This window comes from Stegostoma tigrinum, chromosome 9, assembly GCF_030684315.1.
Source record: "Stegostoma tigrinum isolate sSteTig4 chromosome 9, sSteTig4.hap1, whole genome shotgun sequence".
NCBI lineage: Eukaryota > Metazoa > Chordata > Chondrichthyes > Orectolobiformes > Stegostomatidae > Stegostoma > Stegostoma tigrinum.
Genome location: NC_081362.1, coordinates 16,016,052 through 16,040,017, shown reverse-complemented (window position 1 = coordinate 16,040,017; position 23,966 = coordinate 16,016,052). Strand labels below are relative to the sequence as shown.

The 23,966-nt window shown below is 48.0% G+C and overlaps 1 protein-coding gene across 10 annotated transcripts in view; it reads right to left on the bottom strand.

Annotated features, from left to right (window-relative positions):
- The window catches only part of syne1b (spectrin repeat containing, nuclear envelope 1b), a 504,959-nt gene that overhangs the window by 247,885 nt on the left and 233,108 nt on the right, over positions 1-23,966 (bottom strand). For all 10 annotated transcript variants that reach the window (XM_059648367.1, XM_059648370.1, XM_059648364.1 and 7 more), the window contains 9 exons: positions 20,798-20,969; positions 18,348-18,530; positions 16,213-16,356; positions 15,629-15,784; positions 12,392-12,556; positions 10,599-10,771; positions 7,620-7,773; positions 2,957-3,100; positions 779-943 (listed from right to left, as the gene is read on the bottom strand). In XM_059648367.1, the coding sequence (XP_059504350.1) occupies positions 779-943; positions 2,957-3,100; positions 7,620-7,773; positions 10,599-10,771; positions 12,392-12,556; positions 15,629-15,784; positions 16,213-16,356; positions 18,348-18,530; positions 20,798-20,969 (1,456 nt within the window). The remainder of the gene's footprint in view (positions 1-778; positions 944-2,956; positions 3,101-7,619; positions 7,774-10,598; positions 10,772-12,391; positions 12,557-15,628; positions 15,785-16,212; positions 16,357-18,347; positions 18,531-20,797; positions 20,970-23,966) is intronic.

The following is a 23,966-nucleotide window of genomic DNA, read 5'->3' as shown; positions in this document are numbered from 1 at the left end:
ACTCTCACCCTGAATTCTGAAGGCCACGGGTTCAAGCCCTGCTCCAGAACCCTCACCATTCCAGCAAGGCTTCAATGTAAAACCACAAGGGCACTGAAATGTCAGAATATGCCATCTTTCCCTGAGGCCCACTGTACCCTTGCAGATGCCAGTATAAGGACATTCACACTGTTTTTGATGAGAAGCAGGCACACCGTCCCAGCTAATAACTGGTCCCTGAACCAACATCACTAGAACATTGATTTGTTATTCATTCTCAAGATGTGGGTGTCACTGCTTGCACTGGCATTTTATTGCCCACCTGGAGAAGTGCCCTGGGGAAGGTGCCAGTGATCTACATGGCCCTTCCAGTACTGTTTCCTCCTGCAGTGAGCTCCCGGGTTCGAGCGTGGCAGCGATTTCTGAAACCGCAACGCTGGGCACAGAGTCGGGAAGCCGATCGGCAGGTGCAGACCCTCAGAGCAATGCGTGCAGCCGCGTGGTTTACAGGGAAATGTTGGTGGCAGTGCAGTCATGAGCTATGGTACTGTTGCACATTGGGATGGCAAGCGGCTCTGAGGGAAAGTTGCAAGAGGTGGAGATGCCCCTGTTGCCCTGGTCCTTCTAGCTGGAAGAGGTTGTGGTTCCAGAAGGTGTTGATGAAGCACCATTCACCGTATAGCTGTTGTGTGGTTCTCACCTTAAAGCAGTGTCTACTCTTCAAAGGGAGCACATCAGCAACAGTGAAGAGCTCTGGGAGGTGCTGAGGTTGTGGGAGACATGGCACATTCCTTCTTACCTCTAGGTCTTGTAGCGTGCTTTCAAGGGTCTCAACATCATTCCCCAGGTGGGAGCAGCAGCAGAGATTCTCTTTCTCCTGCTCCAGCCACTCCTCAAATGATTTCAGACCCCGCTGATACTCCTGGTGCAGCAGAAGCAGTTCTTCGGCCTTCCTAGTGCCCTCCTGGAAACCAAAGGGAACACAGTCTCATCTCCACATCGTAGGGAAAACGGCAGAATTATTCAGTCAGTGTCGCTCTCCGAGTGCAAGATGGGGAAGGATGGTGAAGGTGGAGGTTAGGGCAAGTCAACAAGCAAACTGTGTCGATCATGGAGGAGCAGCAGCTGATGAAGGAGCCAGTGTTCATTGTTAAGTGGAAGGGGTGATCAAGAGGAAGGCTACTGATATCTCCTGTAAATAAACAAGCAAAGACAGGGATGGGCTAAAGGTAGGGACAGCAGCCAGAGGAATCATGGCAGAAGGCCACGGCCTTTCAACCTTAGTACAGCGAGAGTCTGAAAACGTCGCCGACCCTCCAAGCCTGCACGCTTGCTGTACAGTAAACTTCACGTGCATTGCAACTGTATTGAACTAACTCTGTGCACAACATACTCTGCGGAGTAAATTACTGCACTTTCTGTTAGATCCAATTGAAATGTTTTGAAACGTGCGATTAGATAGTTTGTAAATAAAGTATTTTCATTTTGGGAATAAAAGTAGGACAGGGCAGGAACGGGAGCAGGCCTCTCATTCATTCATCCAGACCTGCTCTGATCTTCAAATCACATCTGGACGAATCTGCACCTCGACCCTGTTTATCCATTTTGAGTTGCCTATTGTTTTGAAATCCCAACCAAATGAATTCTGTCTCGGTTTCTAAAGTCTCCAAAAAGCCTAGGCTTTTGAGGAAAAACAGTTCCCGAGTCCTCTAGTCATTAGCTTGAAGAAATGGCATCGCCCCCAGTGGTGTGGCTCTAATTTTAAGGTTATGTCCCCTTTGGTTGGAGATTCCCCCACCAGGAGGAATAGCTTTTTCTCCCTCTCTCTCTCTATCTCTGTGTGCCTTATGAACTCTTTAATCATCATTAATGTCTCAGTTATATCAACTCTTTAATCTAGTATCTTCAGGGAATACAGTCTATGAGGCTTGTCCTCATAATTTAACCTGTTTGTTCACTGGTAGAATTCTATTGAGTCTGCACTGCACCCTGGTCCAGGTCAATATATTCTCCCTTGGAAATTATTCCCATAACCAAATGTAGTGCTGTAAATACGTGTAACTAGAGTTCTGTATAGATGCAAGGTAACTTCCACCCATTTCTTCAAGCCGTTTTGAGAGAAAGGCAATCAGCCCATTAGCATCTGATTTGTTTTATGTCCCTGACAACTACCTTTTTAATAGTGTCTGTTCATGGACCCCTAAGTCACTCTGGTCTTCCACAGTTCCTAGCTCCACACCATCTGGAAAATGTCCTGCTTCTATCTTTACCCTACACTTTGTCGCACTGAAAGCCATCTGCCTCAGCTCTGCCTTTTCAAATGATCCATGCACATCTCCTTACAGATTTTTGCTCCCATCTGCCCTGTTTAATATGCCACCTACATCTATACAATAGGCAGCTGGTTGACATTCCTGCCACCTCTTATTCCATGCAGACCTCTCATAACTCCAGCAGCCGGCATTAGACAATACAGGATTGCACCAACAGATTACAGATGTTAAGAATCATTAGATGCTTTTGGCAGTTGTCCCACAAGGGTGGCATTCTGCCCTGGATAAATACTGGTGTAAGTCTCACTCCACCGCTTTAAGCTCACAGACTTGGCAGACATTCCAGTGTAACATGGGGGCGGGGGGGGGGTGGGCACTACACTGTCACACTATCATCCTTATGATGGGCCATTAAACCATCGCCCTGCCTGCAGTTGGAGGTTGATGTAAGGGACTCCCAAGACACTATTTCAATGTAAATAGGCAAAGGGATTCTCCCTGAAGGGAAACTGGACAATCTATAACCTTACAGCAACGTGGGCTGATGGCCAGGTTGGCACCTGTGAGATCCTGCTGTGCGCAATTTGGCAATCTTTGGCAATGCTTCAAAAAGTATTCCAGCAGGCTTCGTTCTGAATGGCTTTGCAACGCTGTGGATTTGTTTGTTTTCCTTTTTTTTATTGGTCCCTTTCTGTGTCACTTACCTTGGACTTTTCACTCAGATTACCGAACCTCTCCTGCAGTTCCTGTAGCTCCAAGCGGGTAACGTAGTGCTGGGCCATGCTCTCGCCTTTAGCCTGGATCGTCTCCAACAGGCGGCTGTGACTCAGAGTATCTTCGTACAGTAACTGTAACAGGAGAGCTCACACTTGGCTGCTTGTACAGAAGGGAAACCCGTTGCCCAGTGCACTCTTGCATCTATCGCAACAAAACTTACCACAGCCTTTCCACTGCAGCGATGGGGGAGCGGGGGGGAGGTGTGCAGGGGTACGCTGGAGCTGGGGGGAGGGCCTGAATGAGGCTGGGTGGAGGGGGTGAGGTGGGACCTGGTGGAGGAGGTGGATCGGCTGAGGTTGGATCGGGGGAAGGGATGACAGAGTAAGGTGGGGCTGTGTGGAGGGGGTGAGGTGAGGCTAGATGGAGGGGGTGGGGGGCTGAGGTTGGATCGGGGGAAGGGATGAGGAGTAAGGTGGGGCTGTAAGGAAGGGATAGGGGGTGAGGTGGGGATCGGGGGGAGGGGATGACGGGGTGAGGTGCAGCTGGGTGGAGGGGTTGAGGTTGGGATCAGGGGTAAGGGATGACAGGGTGAGGTGGAGCTGGGTGGAGGGGCTGAGGTTGGGATCGGAAGCAAGGGATGACAGGGTGAGGTGGAGTTGGGTGGTGGGGCTGAGGTTGGGATCGGGGGTAGGGGATGACGGGATGAGGTGGAGCTGGGTGGAGGGGCTGAGGTTGAGATTGGGGGCAGGGGATGACGGGATGAGGTGGAGCTGGGTGGAGCGGCTGAGGTTGGGTGGAGGGGCGGGAGATTTAGACGGGGTGAGGTGCAGCTGGGTGGAGGGGCTGAGATTGGGATCGGAGGCAGGGGATGACGGGATGAGGTGCAGCTGGGTGGAGGGGTTGAGGTTGGGATCGGAAGCAAGGGATGACGGGGTGAGGTGGAGTTGGGTGGTGGGGTTGAGGTTGAGATCAGTGGGAGGAGATGATGGGGTGAGGTGGAGCTGGGTGGAGGGGCTGAGGTTGGGATCGGGGGTAGGGGATGACGGGATGAGGTGGAGCTGAGTGGAGGGGCTGAGGTTGGGATCGGCGGGGGCAGGAGATGACAGTGTGAGGTATTGCTGGGTGGAGGGGTTGAGGTTGGGATTGGTGGGAGGGGATGACAGGGTGAGGTGGAGCTGTGTGGAGGGGCTGAGGTTGGGATCAGGGGCAGGGGATGATGGGTTGAGGTGGAACTGGGTGGAGGAGGTGAGGTTGGGATCTGGGGAAAGGGGATGGCGGTGTGAGGTTTTGCTGGGTGGAGAAGGAACATTAGAAAATGAGACAGAGAGGAGTGCGATGTGAGAGGGAGCCAGCCAGATTTGTTGTTGGTGTGTGCCATACCGAGGTGGCTCAGCACCCACGGTTACAGGTGCAGGAGACTGTCCCATCATCTACTTTATGATGCAATGGGTTCAGGGCCTTTCTAACTGGGCTATTTATCCATGGAACTGGACCTGTTCTACAGGGAACCAGGCCAGGCATACAGAGTCAGACCAGTTATACAGGGAACTGGACCAGTTAAACAGGGAACTGGACCAGTTATACAGGGAACCAGACCAGTTATACAGGGAAACAGGCCAGGCATACAGAGTCGGACCAGTTATACAGGGAACTGGACCAGGCCTACTGAGTTGGACCAGTTATACAGCGAGCCGGACCAGGCACAGAGTCAAACCAGTTATACAGGGGAACCAGACCAGTTATACAGGAAACTGGACCAGGCCTACAGGGTTGGGCCAGTTATACAGGGAATCAGACCAGGCATACAGAGTCACACCAGTTATATAGGGAACCGGACCAGGCATACACTGGGGTATTATTCAGAGAACTGAACTAGTCGCTCAGGGCACATAAATTCACACATCATCACATTAGTTTCTGAGCTTGAATTTATTTAAGAAAAACAGAAATTAGAGGTTGATTTCATTAAAAGTGACCATGAAGCTGACAGACTGTCACAAAAAGCAGCTGAACTAGGGAAGGAAATGTGATGTTTTTAGATATTTTGACCTAAATCTGACTCCAATACAGCATCAAATTGGTTGCTTCTTAGCTGCCCTAATCTGTCAGTCAGTTGTACTCAAAGTGCCACATGGAGAAGTCCATAACGACCTTTGCAGGGCAACCAAAGGTAGGCAATCAATGACAGCCTTTCTACAGATGCCCACATCCCAAGAAAGAACAAATCAATGAAGTAAAGAAAATAATCATCCCATTCCGCAACCCTTTGCTTTTCCACGGCTCACCACCCATGCCCCTCCAACACTTCCCCGACCATCTCATGAAGAGAGTACGGTTATGGTTTCACAGACACTTATCCAATCAGCCTGGGTCACGTCAATGTCGGCTAATGGGAGGAAGTCCTGAATCTTTGCCCGGTGACCACGGGCCCCATCTGATATCCATACTCTCAGGCAGACACCACCACTTAGTGACTCGGGTCAAAAGCTGCGGCTCAATTCACCTCTTCACAGCATGGCAGCTACAAGGCAGCTGATTCATCGCATTGCTGCCCCAGGTCCAGCATCCACAACTTAGTCCAGCTCAGCAACTAAGCGCTGGAACTTACGACCCTGATTCTGATCCATCTCACTTATTGATCCGAGACCCACTGAATGAACAAAGATAGATGCACCAGGAATAAAAACACGGTTGCTGGAAAATCTCAGCAGGTCTGGAAGCATCTGTGAAGAAAAAGATCAGAGTTAACGTTTCGGGTCTGGTGACCCTTCCTCAGTTCTGAAGTGGGCCCAAAACGTTAACTCTGATTTTTTCCTTCACAGACACAGCCAGACCTGCTGAGCTTTTCCAGCCAATTCCGATTTTGTTCCTGACTTACAGCATCTGCAGTTCTTTCCGTTTTTTTTATGCAGACGCACCAGGGCCTGCCTAGTGTCATGACTGTTTAATTACTAGACAGGCCATCATTAGCTAGATGCCTGGTCAGCAGGCTCTGGTAGAAGTAACAATCCTATTACATGAATCTGATGCCAGATGGATGACCACCATCTGGGGTACATTTACCGAGGAATCTCCCAACCTTCCTTTCTCCCACCCATGGTTTTTAAACATTCTTCTTTTCAATGGAAGGCTGGGCGTGGGACTTCCACTGGATCAGTCCCTCTGTGTAGGCAAAGTACAGCAGCAGTTTTCTAATGCCTCCTCCAGGATATCTGACCAGGAACCGCTCCTCCCACTATACCTGTGGAAGGATCCACAGGCTGACCATCAACCCATTTGGCCATGTTACAAATACTCCTTCCTTCATCCAACAAGTCCAACTGTGGGACATGAAACTCCTGACCCAGTGGTACGAATACTACTCTGGTCCATAAGATCTCCTACATCCTAACTATCCATTACATAATACTGTTTTCCTCCCATCATAATTGGCTTGTTTACTGATCCCCTTAAATCACAGCCCCCCCCATCAGTGACTCTTTAGCCTTTGGGAATAATTAATCTTGATCTATTCTTGACAAACGCATCATGATTTTAAACACCTTGAGCTCAGCTAACTCTAACCCTAAACCTATCGCAGGTGATTCTTTATATAACACGATAGTGCCTCATCCCCAGAACCATTCTAGTAACACACTTCTGCATCTACTCCGAGGTCTTCATGAACACCCTAAACAGTGACATCCCAAAGCTAAACAGAATATATTTCAGTTTATGTCAAAACCAGTTTTCACTTTTAATCTTGCGTTATAAAGATTTTGAATTACATGGTACTCAATGAGAGATAATGAGAACTGCCGATGCTGGAGTCAGAGATAACACAGTGTGGAGCTGGAGGAACACAGCAGGCCAGGCAGCATCAGAGGAACAGGAACGTTGATGTTTCGGGTCAGGACTTTCTGAAGAAGGGCCCCGAGCTGAAACGTCAACTTTCCTGTTCCTCTGATGCTGCCTGGCCTGCTGTGTCCCTCCAGCTCCACACTGTGTTATACCTTGGAACTCAATGCCTCTCTTTACAATGTTTTGTTTCCTGGTCCTGCCAACTTCAAAGATTGATTTGTCGAAGAATGGCTGCATTTTAAAAGAAATCCACTGCTGCAGTGCCCTTTGCAAAGACAAGCGAATCTATGATCAGCTGCATTAAGAAGCTACCCCGTTTCTTTCTTATTACGAATATCCCTGAAGTTATCCAGGCAGAGAGACAGGGTGGTCATCAGGCCTAAGAGGTACTTGCCTTCGTTAGACAAGGCACAGAACTTGAAACTTATGCTGGAGCTATAGAAACACTGGCTAAGCCACAGCTGGAATACACATAATGTTTACCCCTTTAACATTTGGAAAGGATTTGGACAAGCATTCAAAGTTCTGTAATTTACAAGGTCATAAGGCAGAAGCTGGAAAATGGGATTAGGCTGGATGGCTACTTACCAAATAACACTTACATGATGGGGCTGAATGGCCTCCATCCGCACTGTAAACTTCTACAAGGGGCGGGGGGGGGGGTGGCTCGCAGAATGCCAAGGATTGCACAAGTTTCACTGCTTTACAAAGTTGAATAAAAATTATTGGTCAGCTTCCTGCAGTCCCGCAGGTTTCGTTTCTGACCTGAGTCATTTGAACCTGATCCATCTATCTCTATGCTCTATGTACCTTGGCTTTGCCCAGTGCTGCTGCTTTGTCCCTAAGTTCTGTACATTGTCGTTCAGACACCTTCAAATCTCCCTCCATCCGATCCATCCAGCTCATAAACTGTCGGACATCGTCCTGGTAACTGGTCCACTGGGATAGTGCTCCCTCAAGTTGGCTGAAAGCAGAATCACGAACGAAAAATTACATTAGCTTGATCTGTCTGAACAGGCTGATTCATAAAATCTGTCCCACTACCAGAAACTAGCCTTCAAGTGAAGCACCTGTAGCATTTTCTGCACTGATAAATTTCACTTATAACACTGCTGGCACTTAAATAGTTTGTGTCGCCGCACCTTATTCCAATCGGACCATTTATCAACACACGATAACTGATGGAGGTTGAGGAACACAACAGTTTTTGAATGAGGAATAACTGGTTTCTGGCTTTTGAAACTGTGTCCAAGCACCAAGTTAGGACACTTCATAATCAATCACTTCAGTTAGCCTTTCCCTGTGAAATCTGGGGAACAGCGAGCTGTAAATATAGGCAGCACGGAGCGACCATGTGCACTGTGAGCCTCATCAACATGTCAGGTCAATCAGGCACAATGTTAACAAGAACTTGTTTAGTTTTCCACAACCATGTCCTGGTCTGGTTCCTTTAATCAGGATTTGATGACTTTCAAGTCCTAGTCCTGACACTTCAGCGCACAATCCAGGCGAACATTCCCGTGTCATGCTTCAGCACATAAGAAGCGGGAGCAGGAGCAGGTTACAGGGCCCGCAAACTCACTTTGCCTTCAACACAATCACTGCTGATCTTCTGCATTAACTTCACTTGCCTTTACATCCCCGTCTCCCCCTATTCCCACAGTGATGAATAATCCCAGTCTTGAATAACGTGGCGTCCTTAATCTTCTGAAGTAGACAATTCCAAAGAGCGACAACCCTTTACCGGTGAAGCAATATGCCCTCAGCTCAATTCTGAATGACCAACCCGTCATGGTGAGACTGTGCTCCCACACCCTGAGCTAAATTCCCCAGCCAGACATTGACCTTTTCCAAATGTTACATCTCAATGAGATGATCCATTCACTCCTCTAAACTCCAGAGGGCAAGGAGCCAATTCACTCAGCCTGGCATTGTCGAACTAACCTCTTAACCCTTTAGAGCTTTAAGTCATGGCTACAAAGAAGAGTATCCAATCCCTGACTGATACTGTCCTGAGTCACTCCCATATTGTTTATCACTCTCCCCACTTGAATGGTCATCCCGCTCTGTGGTCAGTTTGGCCGTCCATCCAGCCGTCCCTGTCCCCATCTGCACAGGCAGCTAGTGCCTCTTGGCTGTTGGGTCAAAGCTGGGGCTAACCCATCACTACAGCCTGGGTCCCTGAACCTGTTTGAATTACAGTCACAGCCTCCAGTCTGTGACCATCTGATCAATGTGACGTAACCCTCGAGGGATATGGCTGCCTCAAGCGAAGGAAGAGTCTGAGTAGCTCTCCCCGCTGCGCGAAGATTATAACTCGGACACCAGCTCAACAAACCTGGACCGAGCAGCTTGGGTTGCACACACCCATCATGGATATGGTTATGTGGTCTTGGGGCACTTTCTGCACCCTCCCACATGTTGCTGCCACAGCCCTGTCATGTCCATCGTACCGTATTTGTGTATTTATTTAGGTAACGAGTTGTTAGTTCAGAAGAGAATTTGTGCATTACAGCTTTCTAACTTGGAGACAAAGGTAAATAATTTAGTAGCTGCTGGACCTGGGGAGAATAAAAAGTAGCACTCCAGCCACTGCGCCAAATCCCTGCTGACACCAAACATTACCACCCTGCCCACTCTGAGGGAGTGCCACACTGTTGGAGATGCCATCTTTCAGATGGAACATTAACTATCAGCCTGGCCTGCCTTCTCAGGTCACAACACTATTCAGGCAGGAGTGGGAGTTTGCCCATGACTCAGTTAACACTCCTCTCTTAACCAACAATGCTAAGTGCCCAAGAGTCCAGTCATTCACTGGGGGACTTGACTGGGCAGATGTCAAAAGGATGTTTCCTGGTGTGGGAGAATCTAGAACCGGGGGTCATAGTTTAAAAATAAAGTGCACCCTTCAAAACTGAGGATTTTTTTTATATATGTCAGAGGGGTTGAGAATTTTTGGTATTTTCTTCTTCAAAAGCCAATAGATGGAGAATTTTGAAATATTTTTAAAGCAGAGGGAGACGGATCTTTGATTGAAAAGGGGACGAAAGATTATTGGAGATGGATTTGAGGTTAAAATCATGTCAGCCAAGATTTTAATGAATGGTGGAGCAGGATTGAAGGGCTGAGTGGCCTACTGTTGTCCCTTGCTTGTAATAACTTACTGACATGGGACACAAGGCAAATTTCAGGCTCAAAAGTGAACCTTCTGATTCAGAGGTAAGCAGTAATGGACAGACTGAGCGGACTGATCTAGGCCCATGCACGGGCAGGAGAGCAGGCAGGCAAAGTGATGGGGTGGGGGTTGGGGGGCGGGGGGGGGAGGTTGGAGACTGGGTGGGCCGTGGCCCAACAAGGCCCTGAAAGTGGGTAACAAATGTTCATGAAAGGGCCTGGATTAAACTGGGCAAGACACATGGAAAACAGCTGGCACAGTGGGATTTCTCACCTCAAGGAAGTCCCGGAAGGACTAACGACACACCTAACTCACTCCCCCACCCGCCGTGGTCTTCTGAAACCACCGTGCCCCCAGCACCCCTCATATTGTTGACCCCTCGCAGCTCACACACCCTGTGTGCAGTACTCCATGATGGCCACCACTCCTGGTGGCACTGCACTGCCACCAGCCTATCGATGACCGATTAGCAGGGACCCCCCCCTCCCACCCCCAGTACTGTCTTTCAAAGGGCTCCCCTCCCTTCGTAGCTTCGGCTAGCAGCAGGGAGTGAGGGTGCAGAGGCCTAGACCCCAGGTTCGATTCACCAGCCTGATCCCACCTCATGAACTGACCTCTTGCACTGGATGGAGAAGGACAGCAGCGAGTCCCACAAATCCTTCAGACCCGCCATCTGCTCGCGGACGGCAGCAGTGCCCTCGGGAGAGGTGCTCCTGAGTACCAACTCCCCGCGGGTCAGCACCATCTTCAGCTGGATCTCCTTCTCCTGCCGCAGGGCAAGCAGAGCCTGTGGAAAGAACCGCAGTTAACGGGAACCCGGCAAGCTGTTCGATTCACCCAAGCAGAGGGCGGGGGGCATCTGCCACACCGCCGTCCCCTTGGGAAGGTGGCACCTTCCTCTCCAGCGACTGTCGCCCGTACCTCGCCAAGGCACGGCCCCAACGCTGCCAGACAGTGACTTCAAAGACTTAGAACTCGTCAGGATAAAGGAAAGGGGCTGCGACGTGCTCCCCAGGCGGGATGTTGTGCGGGAAACACGGGAGGTGATGGTGGGGGAGACGATGGGTACACTGTAGATAGCCTGCACTTGTCAGTGCGATGTGCTGCTCGTTGAATATCTAACTGCCATGGAGTCGATGTCTGCTCCGGAACATTCTTCACGGTTTGCCAAGCAATGAGTAACCCTGCCCGTGCCTATTTAGGAGTCTAATTGCATTCATTTCATTCCAGTGGTTTGGAAGAACGAAGGCAGAACAGAACAAGAATGAGGCAGCTCGACAGCACTGAGAAACAGAGGAATGTTCCTCGGATCGAGACAGTTAGAAAGCTCTTCACGAGGTCTCCCACAGTGAGTCAGTCCTTTAAAAAAATACAATGGGCTAATTTTGTCTTCAGACAGTTACTTTTGCTTCACAGAATCGTACTGTTTTTATCTCACTCACTGCTCAGTCATCTTCCATTCATACTCCTGTGTGTCTCGTGTGGCACTCAGAGGTGCCACCAAAGACTACAAATATTTGCCCTCAGAATTCTATTGTTTTATTTTCTGCATTCCTCTCAATACTGTCCTATAAAGTAAAATTATCTTCCCTGCTCATATAGAAATTAAGACTGCCTCCCACATCCACCCCAGTATTTCTCTAAATCCCTACAATTAACCCAACATTAAAAACAACATGCTTCATCATAGAATCCCTATCGTGCGGAAGTAGGCCATTCAGCCAATCAAGTCCATACTGACCCTCCCAACAGCATCCTGCCAAGGCCTGCCCCCCTCCCCACTCCTGTAATGCTGCATTTCCCATGGCTCACCCACCTAGCCTGCACATTATGGGAAATTTAGCACAGCCGATCCCCCCTAACATTCAGGGTGTGGGAGGAAACTGGAGCACCTGGAGGAAACCCACGTAGACACGGGGGGAATCTGTCCACTCCACACAGAGAATTGCCCAAGGGTGGGATCAGACCCAGGTCTCTGACACTGTGAGACATCAATGCTAACCATTAAGCCGCTATACAGCTTTATATTGTTACAAAACCTTCTGGTCCGTAAAACTATGGTGAAACTACAAGAGCATTTAAAGGAGAAGGTCATGTACACTTATCACTGGCTGCATCAAAAATAAGGGGTTTGAACACACAACTCAGGCTGACCCTCTTCAGACCAATCCTGAGGGAATGCTGTGCTGTCACAGATGCCATCTTTTCAACTGCCCTCCCATGCCAATGGAGGAGTTCCCACAGAATTATTTTGATGAGGAGCTGGGAGGTTCTCCACTACAGCCTGATCAAAACAACAGGCAATGACCGATGTCCCTGAGCAGCTCATCTCCTGGGTCATGGCTCCAGACAGGAGTTACATGTGGACGACCAGCAATGCAGGGTGAATGTACCCTGGCAAACTCACCTCAACCTTTGCCATCCGACTGTCCAGTAGGTTTTTATCAGCAGTGGGGGCACAGTAAGACTCCAGCATGTGCCTGGCATCAGTCAGCCAGTCCTGTAACTCCTTCAGACCCTGCGAGAACTGCTGATGTTCAGACACAGTTCGCTGAACTCTTAGTGCCTTCTCCTGTAAACCAGAAAAGGGGAGAACATTACAACAAGTCCTTCCCAATTCTAATCATGCATTTCATTTCTCACCAAATAAGTCAACCCCAAGTTCTCCAAAAGTCAGCAATAGTTGTCAAACCCAGGTTAGCTCCAACAACGCTACCGTTCCTTTTGAAAGTAAATATTTCCAGGCAGTATGCTTACATTCACAGCAATTCGCAGTGCAAAACAAAATCTCAACCCAAACTAAAAACTGAAAGAACTACAGATGTTGTACATCAGGAACTAAAACAGAAGTCACTGGAGAAGCTCAGCAGATCTGGCAGCATCTGTGAACAGAAAGTCAGAGTTAGTGTTTCGGGTCTGGTTCTCTCAGTTCTGAGGAAGGGTCACCGAACCCGAAACGTTAACTCTGATTTTTTTTCTTCACAGATGCTGCCAGACCTGCTGAGCTTTTCCAGCAACTTCTGTTTTTGCTCAACCCTAACTAGTTCTTCTGTCAGTAGTTTTAAATCTGGCTATCGATAGTTTCACCAATAGCGAATTTCCTTTTACTTACTTTATTAAATACAAACCCCTTAAACATTTGGAAGCACTTGTGTTTAATCTTCCCTTGGTCTTCTCAATGCCAAGGAATGACAAACCCTTCTCCGGCCTCTTCATGGAGCTAAAGCTTGTTCGAATCCCGGGTCTCACAGACTGGAAGAATGTTGCTGCAACGCAGCCTGATGCCAATGTCCAGCATTGCTAAGCTAAAGGGCTGTGTTTACCCCCCACAGTCCCATCACTCCCTCCAAATCACCACTAAATCCTAGCTCATAATGACAAGAGAAAGGGATAGGCTGGGACTGTTTTCATTGGAGAGCAGGAAGTTGAGGGGTGACTTTACAGAGGCTCATAGAATTATGAAGGGTACAGATAAGGTGAGCACCAAAGGTCATTTTCCAAGGGCGGGATAGTTCAATACACAGGGGGGCATACTTTTAAGATGAGAGGAGAAAGATTTTAAAAAGTCGTGAAGGGCAACTTTTTTACACAGAGAGTGCTTTGTGGGTGGAATGAACTTCCAGAGGAAGTGGTGGATGCAGCTACAGTTACAACGTTTAAAAGATGTTCGGACAGGTACATGATTAGGAAAGGTTTGGACGGTTAGGGCCAGGAGTTAGCACGTGGGACTAGTTTAAGTTTGGGATGATGGACAGCATGCACTGGTTGGACCAAAGGGTCTGTTTTCATGCTGTATGACTCTATGACTGTATGGTTGCTTCCCCAACCCTTTCCACTAGCCAGTCCCCACTACGACAGAAAGGGCAGCAGCAAAACAGTGTGTGCATTAGCCAACAGTTAGGTGGCACAAGTAGTCAGCTGCTAAACATTTGAAGTTACCTCTGCAGACAGCGAGGTACAAAGCAGAGCTACAAATGCCTGCAACAAGCAGTTGATTCACAAGATCAGGTGTGAGTGTCGAGAAGCAATGAGAAACAAAGAACACGGCATCCCAAAAATTGTGGTGGTCTCCCACCAGGCAAGATTCTGCCCTGGGGACCCCTGTTCATACGCCCCACCCTTAAATCAAATCACTCAAAGGGTATACTTTGAGCTGCAGGCTCTTCTCACTCTCTAAATATGGCCTGGCATTGCAATACAATGGCACCAACTGGGTGAGAATGAAAATCAGCTCCCAGGGTAAACAGGAGGCTCTGACATTCTCAGGCATCACACTAACCTCGCCCATTCACACATCTCCTTTCGTCACACATCTCCTTCTGGAATGCACCTTTGTAAAGGAAGTCTGGAGAAAGATGCAGTGGTCTTTGCTGAGGTTCATCCCAAGCAGCTCCGTGGCACAGGAATCTGTGCTCTATGGTCTGTTCCCTGGGACGCACTCCTGCACCTGGAGGGCCATCAAATCGGTAATAGACACTCTTTGGTCCATCCGAAACCTGTTGGCCTTCGAGTGGAAAGAGTTGACCTCGACCAAGTGTTGCAGACAGGCACATTCCAAGGCCCAGGACTACACGCTGAGGGATGCACTAAAGCTTGGGGCAACTGCCATAGTGGGGAAAGACCACTGTCTAAGGTCTTTCTGCCAAATTATAATGAGGCTCTGAACAGTTATCGGATCCTCTCTCAAAATCGATGTGAATAGTCTCCTATATGAGTAGGAAATGCCTATGAATTTTGCAACTGCAGGCATTTTCCAATTGTTTTTGCTTTAGGTGCAAAGACTGTACAGAATTCATAGATTTTTTTAAGGATAAAGTATATTTTTGTAATAAAAAAAACAAAAAATAAAAATTTCACACATTTACACATCAGAAACAGCCACTCAAGAACTCAGCTTCACGTGTGCTGCTAACTTGAAACAGACCATTAACGGCGAGGGGAAGCCTACAATCTGAGACATCATTTACCAATCCCAGCCTTCCACCCATGTTGCAGGAGGTGAGGGTGGGTGAGAGGAGTGCCAATGGAAGGAATGAATAAATTAATCCAACTCCACGATTCAAGATGGTGCTGGAGCAGGACAGTGGTGACACTTTGCGAGTTGTCTACAGCAGATCTTATTCTTACTCCTAAATGCTCTGTTCTTCTAAACTTCAATTCTAAACCTTTCAGAATTACTAACAATGTTCCCTTAAATCTACTTTCAGGAATAAAGATTACACGTACAAATAGATTTGAAAACAGTTTCTTCCTGCTGTCATTAGAATTCTGAACAGACCTGTCAAATTTTAAACCTAATGTTGATCTCGCTCTCAGTGCACCCTCCCTGCAGCCATAACATTGTATTCCTCGGTCTGTTCCATTATCCTAATGCACTTTGTGTGGTATGATCTGCCTGTACTGCAAGCGAAACAAAACTTTTCACTGTACCTAGATACATGTGAGAATAATAAATCAAATCAAATCAGAATCCGACGAATTCAATGATACAAGATTGAGACAATGACAGGCTGGTCACTCACTCCCCGTGAGCAGAGACAGAGTAAGATCTGAGAATTTATTGCAAAACGTTTGCTTTTAGACAGTCAACAGTTCCAACTGGTTTTGATTTTGCAAGTGGAACACATTCCCTCCTGGGCCTTACCTTGGCCAAGTTACTTAAGGCTAAATACCAAGCGGACAGCTGAGAGACTCTGTGCATAAAGCTCTTGTTGGAAGCTTGGTCTTCCCATAGGTGCTGAGCTTTCTCTTTCAGCTTGTTTAGCTGGGGTTCACGGCAGGCTATATCCTCTAGGACAGACTGCAAGGCAGAAGCGGGTTTGCAAAAAACACAACAGGTGTTACCGTGCGTATCATACATGGCTGGGGGGAGGGACGGGGTGCAGCGCAGGAGAAGCATGTTAATAAACGCAACTCATCGTCAGGAAATGAAAGCGAAACACAACAACACCTTTGTCGAAAAGGCAGACACACAATCAAGGGCTAACACGAAGGCAAGCATGTTACTGGGTGAGCCCCTGCTTCGACAGATTAGGCCGTGAGGGTGGTGTGGGGGGGGTGGACATGCATTGCGGCGCTAGAGCGAGCCTACGGGGTATGGATTGTGTGGGCAGCTGCGATGGAAAGTGCCATGCACGGTGCCAATCTGAGCCTGGAGTTCACCAGTGGTGTCGGGGGCGAGGAATAGGGGGCGAGATGGGCTGGAGGAGGGTGGGGAGGTGGGACTACCTGGAGCCTGAACTGCTCGTTCTTCTTGGCCAGCAGGTCGGGCAGCTGGTTGCTGCTCCCTTGTACTGCCGCTTCCGTGGCAACCAGCCATTCCTGTACAGGCCCAACACCAGCTTCGAAATCCTTCATCTGAGACTGCAGGTTCTGAGGAAGGGAAGGCAGGGGTAGGAAAAGTCAAAACAACAGAAAAGTGAACCAGGTCGTCGTCATCCTGAAAAACCCGAGAACTAAAACTCACGGCAACCGTTTTTTGATGGACACCAGAATTTCAACCCGCCCTCTTCCCCCAGCAACTCTCCTGGGAGTGAAGGAACAGCCAATCAAGCGCATTGTTGGTGGGGGGGGGTGGTATAAAGGTTTCAGAACGGGTGGCAGGGATACCATATTCCTTGCCATCCCAATTTCACCGGTAATTTTCCGGCAGCATAGGCGGTGACCTGCCCACACCAGAAGTTTTTATTTTGTTTAACCTTTTTTTTCTCTTTTTAACCCTATTTGGTTTACTCTAACCAACCTGTTCAGAGATGTAATTACACACCACTGGAGCGGGTGGGACTTGAATCTGGGCCTCCCAGTCCAGGCATAGGGACATTGCCACTGCACCACATGAGGGCCCCTTAAAGGCCATGGGACCCATTGGGGAGGGGGAGGGATCTAGGGAGCCCCACTACTCACCTCAACGATGCAGAGTAAAACTACGGACATGACTGGCACTTTATCCTGGCCTATTCACTAAGCGGTAGGATACAATCACTGCACCACGCGCACAGTGAGATCCCACATGGAACATCTCCACACCGAATGGTCACTGCGCTGCACTGATGAACTCTCCGCCTGTGTTCCCGTGACTCATGGGGGCCAGGCCATGGGTCACCCGTTCCCCAAGACCACCTCGGGAGAACGGATCAAGTCTGCACTCGGGCGGCCCAGCATCTGCCAGGATGTTGACGGTCACCATGGCGCCCACTCAATCTGCACTCACCATGGCAAGGTTTCTGACTGTCTCCTTGCCTCATCGGAGGGCGCAGAATTAGGAGGGTGTGGCTTCTCCCGTTCTGGGACGCTTTCCCGCCAACAGAACGTCACGCTCCATTAGCCTTCCAATCACTGCAGACGTTCCCCCCCACCGACTTCCCTTCCAGCTCTTGCCTGGGTCTCCATGAGACTACTTTGTGTTTTGCAGCCCAACCCCCGGCGATGCTCCTATTCCAAGGACATGACCCCAGCAGTGACCACCGCTCTGGGCCATCTGATTGGCCGGCTGCTCTTGGGAGACTGGATATCCTCTCACATGGGGGCGCCACGCTTGACCGCCGTCAGTTAACTACCCGGCAACCATCAACTCCAGTCATCGTGGCCCAGGCAGGCCGAGCCATGATTCACCTGATGTTTGAGACAGTGGGCAGGACCAACTGCGTCTCTTGTAAAACTAAGTCCCTTTAAGTTGAAGAAGGCATCAGCTTCAACAAGTGACACCTGAGATGAAGGCCCAAGCGTGCTCATAGCATCAGGATTGGCTCAGCTCACCTGCATGAACACTTCACACCTGGATAGGAGGCTGACAGAAGGGCAGGAAGTTGGAGTTCAGGGTTATCTGACATGCCGGGATCTCACTGAGTGGCAGTGCAGACTCGACTGGGGGGGGGGTGCTGAATGGTTTAATTTGCTCCATCAGTGGTTCCTGTTTCGCAGGACTGTCAGGTACTGAGGAGGCCCTTCAGCCCACAGCGCTTGCACCAGCCCTATTGCCCAATGACAATCTCCAGCCTCTTCCACACATCCCTGCACACCATTACGATCTGCAAAAACACACTCAAGGTCCTGTCAAAGGCCTGAGCTCAATTTGTCCCCAGATGGCACATTTTCTAATTGTTGGAGGTTTCGAGGATTCTGATGTCAGTGCACTCAAATACACGGCCGCCACTGCCTCCCCATTGTGCGACACTGTGCCCATGATCACATTTATTAAACCCAAAGGGACAAGGAGTAAGTCTGAACTGTTAACATATAGAAGGTGGCCATTCATCCCTTCTATCTGTGCTGACCATCTGAGAGGAGTTCTCCAATGAGACATATTCTCAGATCGAAAGTTTATTCCTATTCCCCTTATTTTGCTGGGTGTTTGATGAACTGACCTGTAAGGCAGCTTCCTTTTGGTGTAGGTTGGTGAGCAGGTTCTTCCAGTCCTCCTTGGCAGTGGATACTTTGGCCTGGATGGCTTCAGCCTTCTCCTTGCTGAGGATCCTGCTCAGCAGCTCGCCTTTGGAAATGAGAGTGTTGAGTTTGCTCTGGCAGGCCTCGCTCTCCGACAGGAAATCCTAAAAGCAGCAACAAAATGGCCGTCAGTAGGAGAGGAAAAGGAAGTTGCACTGAGGTGCCACCTCACGGACTCCCAAAAACCAGTGAAAAATGGCCACCACAGAAGCGAAGGAGCCAATGTGTGCACAGCAAGATCCCACAAATAGCAATGACCGCACACTTAAACACCGCAAGAGTTTATCTTTACACAGCACGTCCTCACACTCTCCTCCCACTGCTCATGCAAAACAAGGCACCTCTGTCACAACTGAAAGCTTATCAGGTACAATGGGAAGCCATCACAGACAGTGATCCAGGTGTAAGCAAACAGTGTACATTTTGTTTCCGAATTTTACTGTCAGCACAGTTTAATGCACAAATCGACAACCAACTAAACTCTTTCATCTTACTGCTTGAGGGATAGATATTGACCAGTGCACAAGGAAAACCCTCTTCAGTACAGTCATTGGATACTAGAGCGCTTCTGAAGATTACAATGCTTGCTTGGCGATGAAAGAACTTTCGGGCAGCTTGATGTTGCAAAAGGCACTATATAAATGCACATATTCCTTTCATATCCATGTCTTCAGGCAAACAGGACCTCAGTTCACCATTTCATCTGATAAAATGGCGCCATCAACTATACTGCACTACCGAAGCCCTGCACTGGCATGTTGACCTAGAAGGGGTGCTCAGAGGTCTGGAGTGGAATCAAACTTGAACCCCAGTTCCTGCTGACTCAGGAGAAGAGTCCTACCAACTGAGGCTGGCAGTTACAGGTCACCGATACAATATCAATCCAACTACAAAGCCGTGGATCTTACATTCCCAAAGAACTTAGCCCTCACACGCCTGGAATGAACTGGCAGGTCTGTGCTCAGCCTGTAACAGTCAGCTTCATATCCCAAAAGGCCCAGATACACCTCCTCGTATTGGAGCTAGGAGGCCCCATAACATGAGCGCGGAAATATTCGTTAGTTATACAACTGAACTGGAGCCCAAAAGGGATGAGGGTCCAAATGTCAACTTGTAAACAGAATCTTAACTGGAGGGGATTCGCCATGTGGGCTGGCAATGGGTGAAGCACCCACTGAAGTTGTTGCAAAAGCACAAATTAATCACCAATACACCTTAGGGCAGGAAGCCTGTCATCAGGGCAGCACTGCGGCTCAGTGTTTAGCACAGCTGCCTCACAGCACCAGGAACCCCAGTTCAATTCTACCCATGGGTGCCTGCCTGTTAGGAGTTTGCACATTCTCCCTGTGTCTGGGTTTGCTCCAGTTTCCTCCCACGGTTCAAAGGTGTGCAGGTTAGGGTGGATTGGCCATGCTACATTAGTCATGGGGAAAACACTGGGTTACAGGGATAGGGTAGGGGGATGTGCTTCAGAGGATCATTGTGAACTGAACGGCCTGCTTCCACACTGTAGGGGTTCTGCCGGCCTTACCTGGTCTGGCTTTCACTGACTCCCACTAGACGTGATTGTTTTCATTATTGCTTTGTACAATGACCCAGCACGCATTCAGCTGCAACACAAGCATTTCCAGGAGAAATCTTAGACCTCCCTTCTCAGGGCAGTAACTGTTAGGAACACACATATTCTGTTACTGCTATCTGTTACACCAATTCCCACTGAGTTTGTATCCTTCAGTTCTCATTAATTCAACCAATTCTCCCTCTGTAGAAATGTGAAACCAGTGAACTCTCGACATTAAACACATGGATTCACAACTCCCTTCCCATTTATGATTCACTGCCAAGTGGTAAATTGTATGAATCTCCTGTCCTCTGCACTGTGACTGAATCACTACCTCACTAAAAATAGGACAACATCAGCACATAAACGACAAAACGTCAACAATAAAGAGATTCTTCTGTAACTGCTGGGCAAGTATACGGTAAACAAATTAAAACTGCTCAACCTCATCATAAAACCTGACTCAGCAGTATCTTCAGTTAGAACTTAGGTACCTGTCTGTAATTTCTTCCAAACAAATATCAATACGATCCTAAAGCCCTCAATGTAAAAACCTATATAAACACCAAACAAGCCACATACTCAATTCAAATACAAACATCACCTTCAATACCAATAGAAACTACCGGAAGTTAACTTTCATCCCAGATAGCTGAGAAGTCAAGAAACCAAGAAGTGCAAAGTGCAAAGGAAGTTCCTGAGCTCTTCCATTCCCTTTCAACCAATTTGCAATTTTCGACATTTTCCTTTATCTTCGTGTTTTATGGCAGTGACTATTCTGGTCATCCCTGCGCTCTGTGAACTCCTTACCTGCAGTTTTTGAATGATTGCAGTTGCTTCATCAATATTTTGAGGTGTATCGAAGCAGGTGGTGATTTTGGTGTTGATCATCCACTGCTGAAACTCCCTGAAGGTCACGCGGAATCGCTGCTCCAATGCCTTTTCCTTATTCTGACTATACTTTGCAGTCTGCAAACAAAGGCTGTGGTGAGCAGAAACAAGGAGACACCAAGTTATATGTTGGCTTGGGCGTAAGAAATGTTGTAGCCTGTCTTCTCCCTTTACAGATAAAATCAAACATTTTTGTACATTTTCAAAATGTCCTGCTTCTACCACCTAGTTACAACCTGGGTTTCTGATATTCCTGCTCAAGTAGCATTTCGGACTCCCTTAGATCAACAGTATAACTGGAAATACTGAGGTTACTCTGTCACCCAGACAAGACTGGAGACGTAAAGAGACAGCACCATTCTTGGTTCAATGTAGGTTAGTCCACAACATGATAGTTTTCGCACTTCTCATCATAAACAACCATTAGAGTGGCTTCAGGACAGCTTCCATCACAATCGATTGAACAGAAATCAACAGGTTCCATTACATCAAATTACGGAGAATTTTATAGATGAGAAACAGGGCATTCAGCCTACATGAGTACTTATGCTTCCTGAATCTCTTCCCACTTACCTTATCCAGCTCAATCACTGCATCCTTCTATTTCTTTACCCCCACATAGCTTATGAGTCGTAGAGATATACAGCACAGAAACAGCCCCTCGGTCCTTGCCAGATATCCTAAGTTAGTCTAGTCCCACTTGCAAGCATTCCCTTCCTATTCCTGTACCCATCCAGATGCCTCTTAAATGTTGTAACCGTACCAGCCTCCACCACTTCCTCTGGCAGCCCATTCCATATACACACCACACTATGTGTGTTATAAAGTTGCCCCTCAGGTCCCTTTTAAATCTTTCCCCTCTCACCTTAAAACTAAGCCCTCTAGTTAAAGACTCCCATACCTTGGGGAATAAAGCCCCTGGCTATTTACACTATCCATGCCCTTCATGATTTTATAAACCTCTATAAGGTCACCCCTCAGCCTCCGATGCTCTAGGGAAAACAGCCCCATCCTATTCAGCCTCTCCTCATAACTCAAATCGTCCAACCCCAGCAACATCTTTGTGAATCTTTTCTGTGCCTTTTCAATTTTGACAATATCCTTCCCATAGCAGGGAGACCAGAACTGAACACAGTATTCCAAAAGGGGCCCTTAAATGTACACTGTGGCAGAAGCTATCTGATTTATATACATACGTGAGTGTTTGTATGAGATTTAAGAGTTCAGATTTCAAAATAGTGGCATATGGGCAATGATCATTTTTGTGAATGGTTTAAAAAAAAATCTGTCCTTTGGGAATGCTGACCTAATCCAGTATGTGTCAGACAGTAGAGATCCCAGGTGTTAATGAACAATCGCTAATGTTGCAATGCAAACGTTGAGGTCTATTCACTTTTTTTTGGTTTAGGAGAATCAGTGATTGATTTTAGCTTAGGAAACTCAAGAGGCTTGTAGTTTTTGAGCAGTTTTAGAGGAAACGTGACTGGATCCAGAAGCACAATAAAGTTTCTGATTTAGAAATGAAAATAGAACAGTTCAGGGAAAACGTGGCCTGAATCAAAAGCTGACGTATGAAATTTACTGAGCAGGAAGGACTGGTTAGAAAGCTGCAAGTTATTAACAGCTAAGCAAGTCTGAGCTCTCAGTTTGTGTTCGCTTAAGAGTGCACAGTTCACAGGAGTGAACTGGGAAGAATGAGCTGGGTCAAACTTAAAGATTTGAGGTAGGGAAAGAACTTTCTCTGGATGTGAAACTATAAAGCGATGGTGTTGGGGAATAGATGACTCGATGTTTTGGTATGTATTTTGAGAGCTTTCAAATCGTGTTCTATATTTAGATAGCCTGGCTTGACTTAACTTGCTTTTTTCCCTTTTGCATGATAAACTTCTTTTTTATTGTTAAATAAAATCTGCTGCCTTGCGTGCTTCAGTGACCACCACATTAAAATATGAAAAAGTTAGGGTCTATCAAGCCAGGTTTCAGGCTTGTCCCGGTGGTAACATCAGTTGGATTCATAAATATCCATACACTCCTTGTGGCTGTGAGTTTTGCATTCTGACTGCTCCTGGAGTAAAGAACAGGAAAGAGGCCGTTCTTTTAACTAGCCATCTAAGCTGTGAGTGGCACGGTGACTGATTGGTGAGCACTGCTGCCTCAGAGTACCAAGGGCCCAGGCTCAATTTGACTCTCCAGCGCCTGTCTGTGTGGAGGTTACACATTCTCCCTGGGTTGGTGTGGGTTCCTGCCAGGTGCTCTGGTTTCCTCCGACAGTCCAAAGATGTGCAGGTTAAGGGGGATTGGCCATGGGAAATGTGGGGACAGGGCGAGGTCTGAGTCTTGGTGGGATGCTCTTTGGAGAGTCGGTGCAGACTTGATGGGCCGAATGGTCTGCTTCTAAACACTGATGGTGAAAGTTACTCCCCTTGGCCTTTGTGCTGTCCTCAGCATCCAGCAACAGTGGCCTGTCATTCGAGGTCCGGCAACCGGACCCGAAACGCGAACTCTGTCTCCTCCTCCACAGATGCTGCCAGACCTGCTGAGCTTTTCCAGCAGCTTTGTTTTTGTTTCTGACTTACAGCATCCGCAGTTCTTTTGGTTTCACCAGTGCTGGACTCCAGCTTCCATAACTCTTGTTAGATTGAAGATTGAAGCAGGCTGCCTGAATTAAAAACCCAAGGAATTGAGTCACCAATTTAAACCAAGTCATAGTCGCCTGCCACGTGAGGAACCAAAACTGGGCAGAAAGGTGACACCTCCATTCTATGCTTTATAACATACTAAGGTCTGGCTGATGGAGTTTAAGGCTTCCTTCAAAAGAGAATCTACAGCACTGTCTCAGTTCTGTACCAGTGTCACAGTTTGGATGGAAACCGAAATGCCTAGAGTACAATCTGAACACACCATCCATCAGCTCAGAGGTGAGGGTAATATTCAACAGGGAGAGATGATGGCAGAGCGATCCTGTCAATGGACTAGTCAGCCAAAAGGCCAGGTTTTCGCTTTAGGCACATGGGCTCAAATCCCATGACCACAGCAACTGGGGGGATTTAAATTTAATTAATAAAGTTAAACTATGAAACTCTTATTG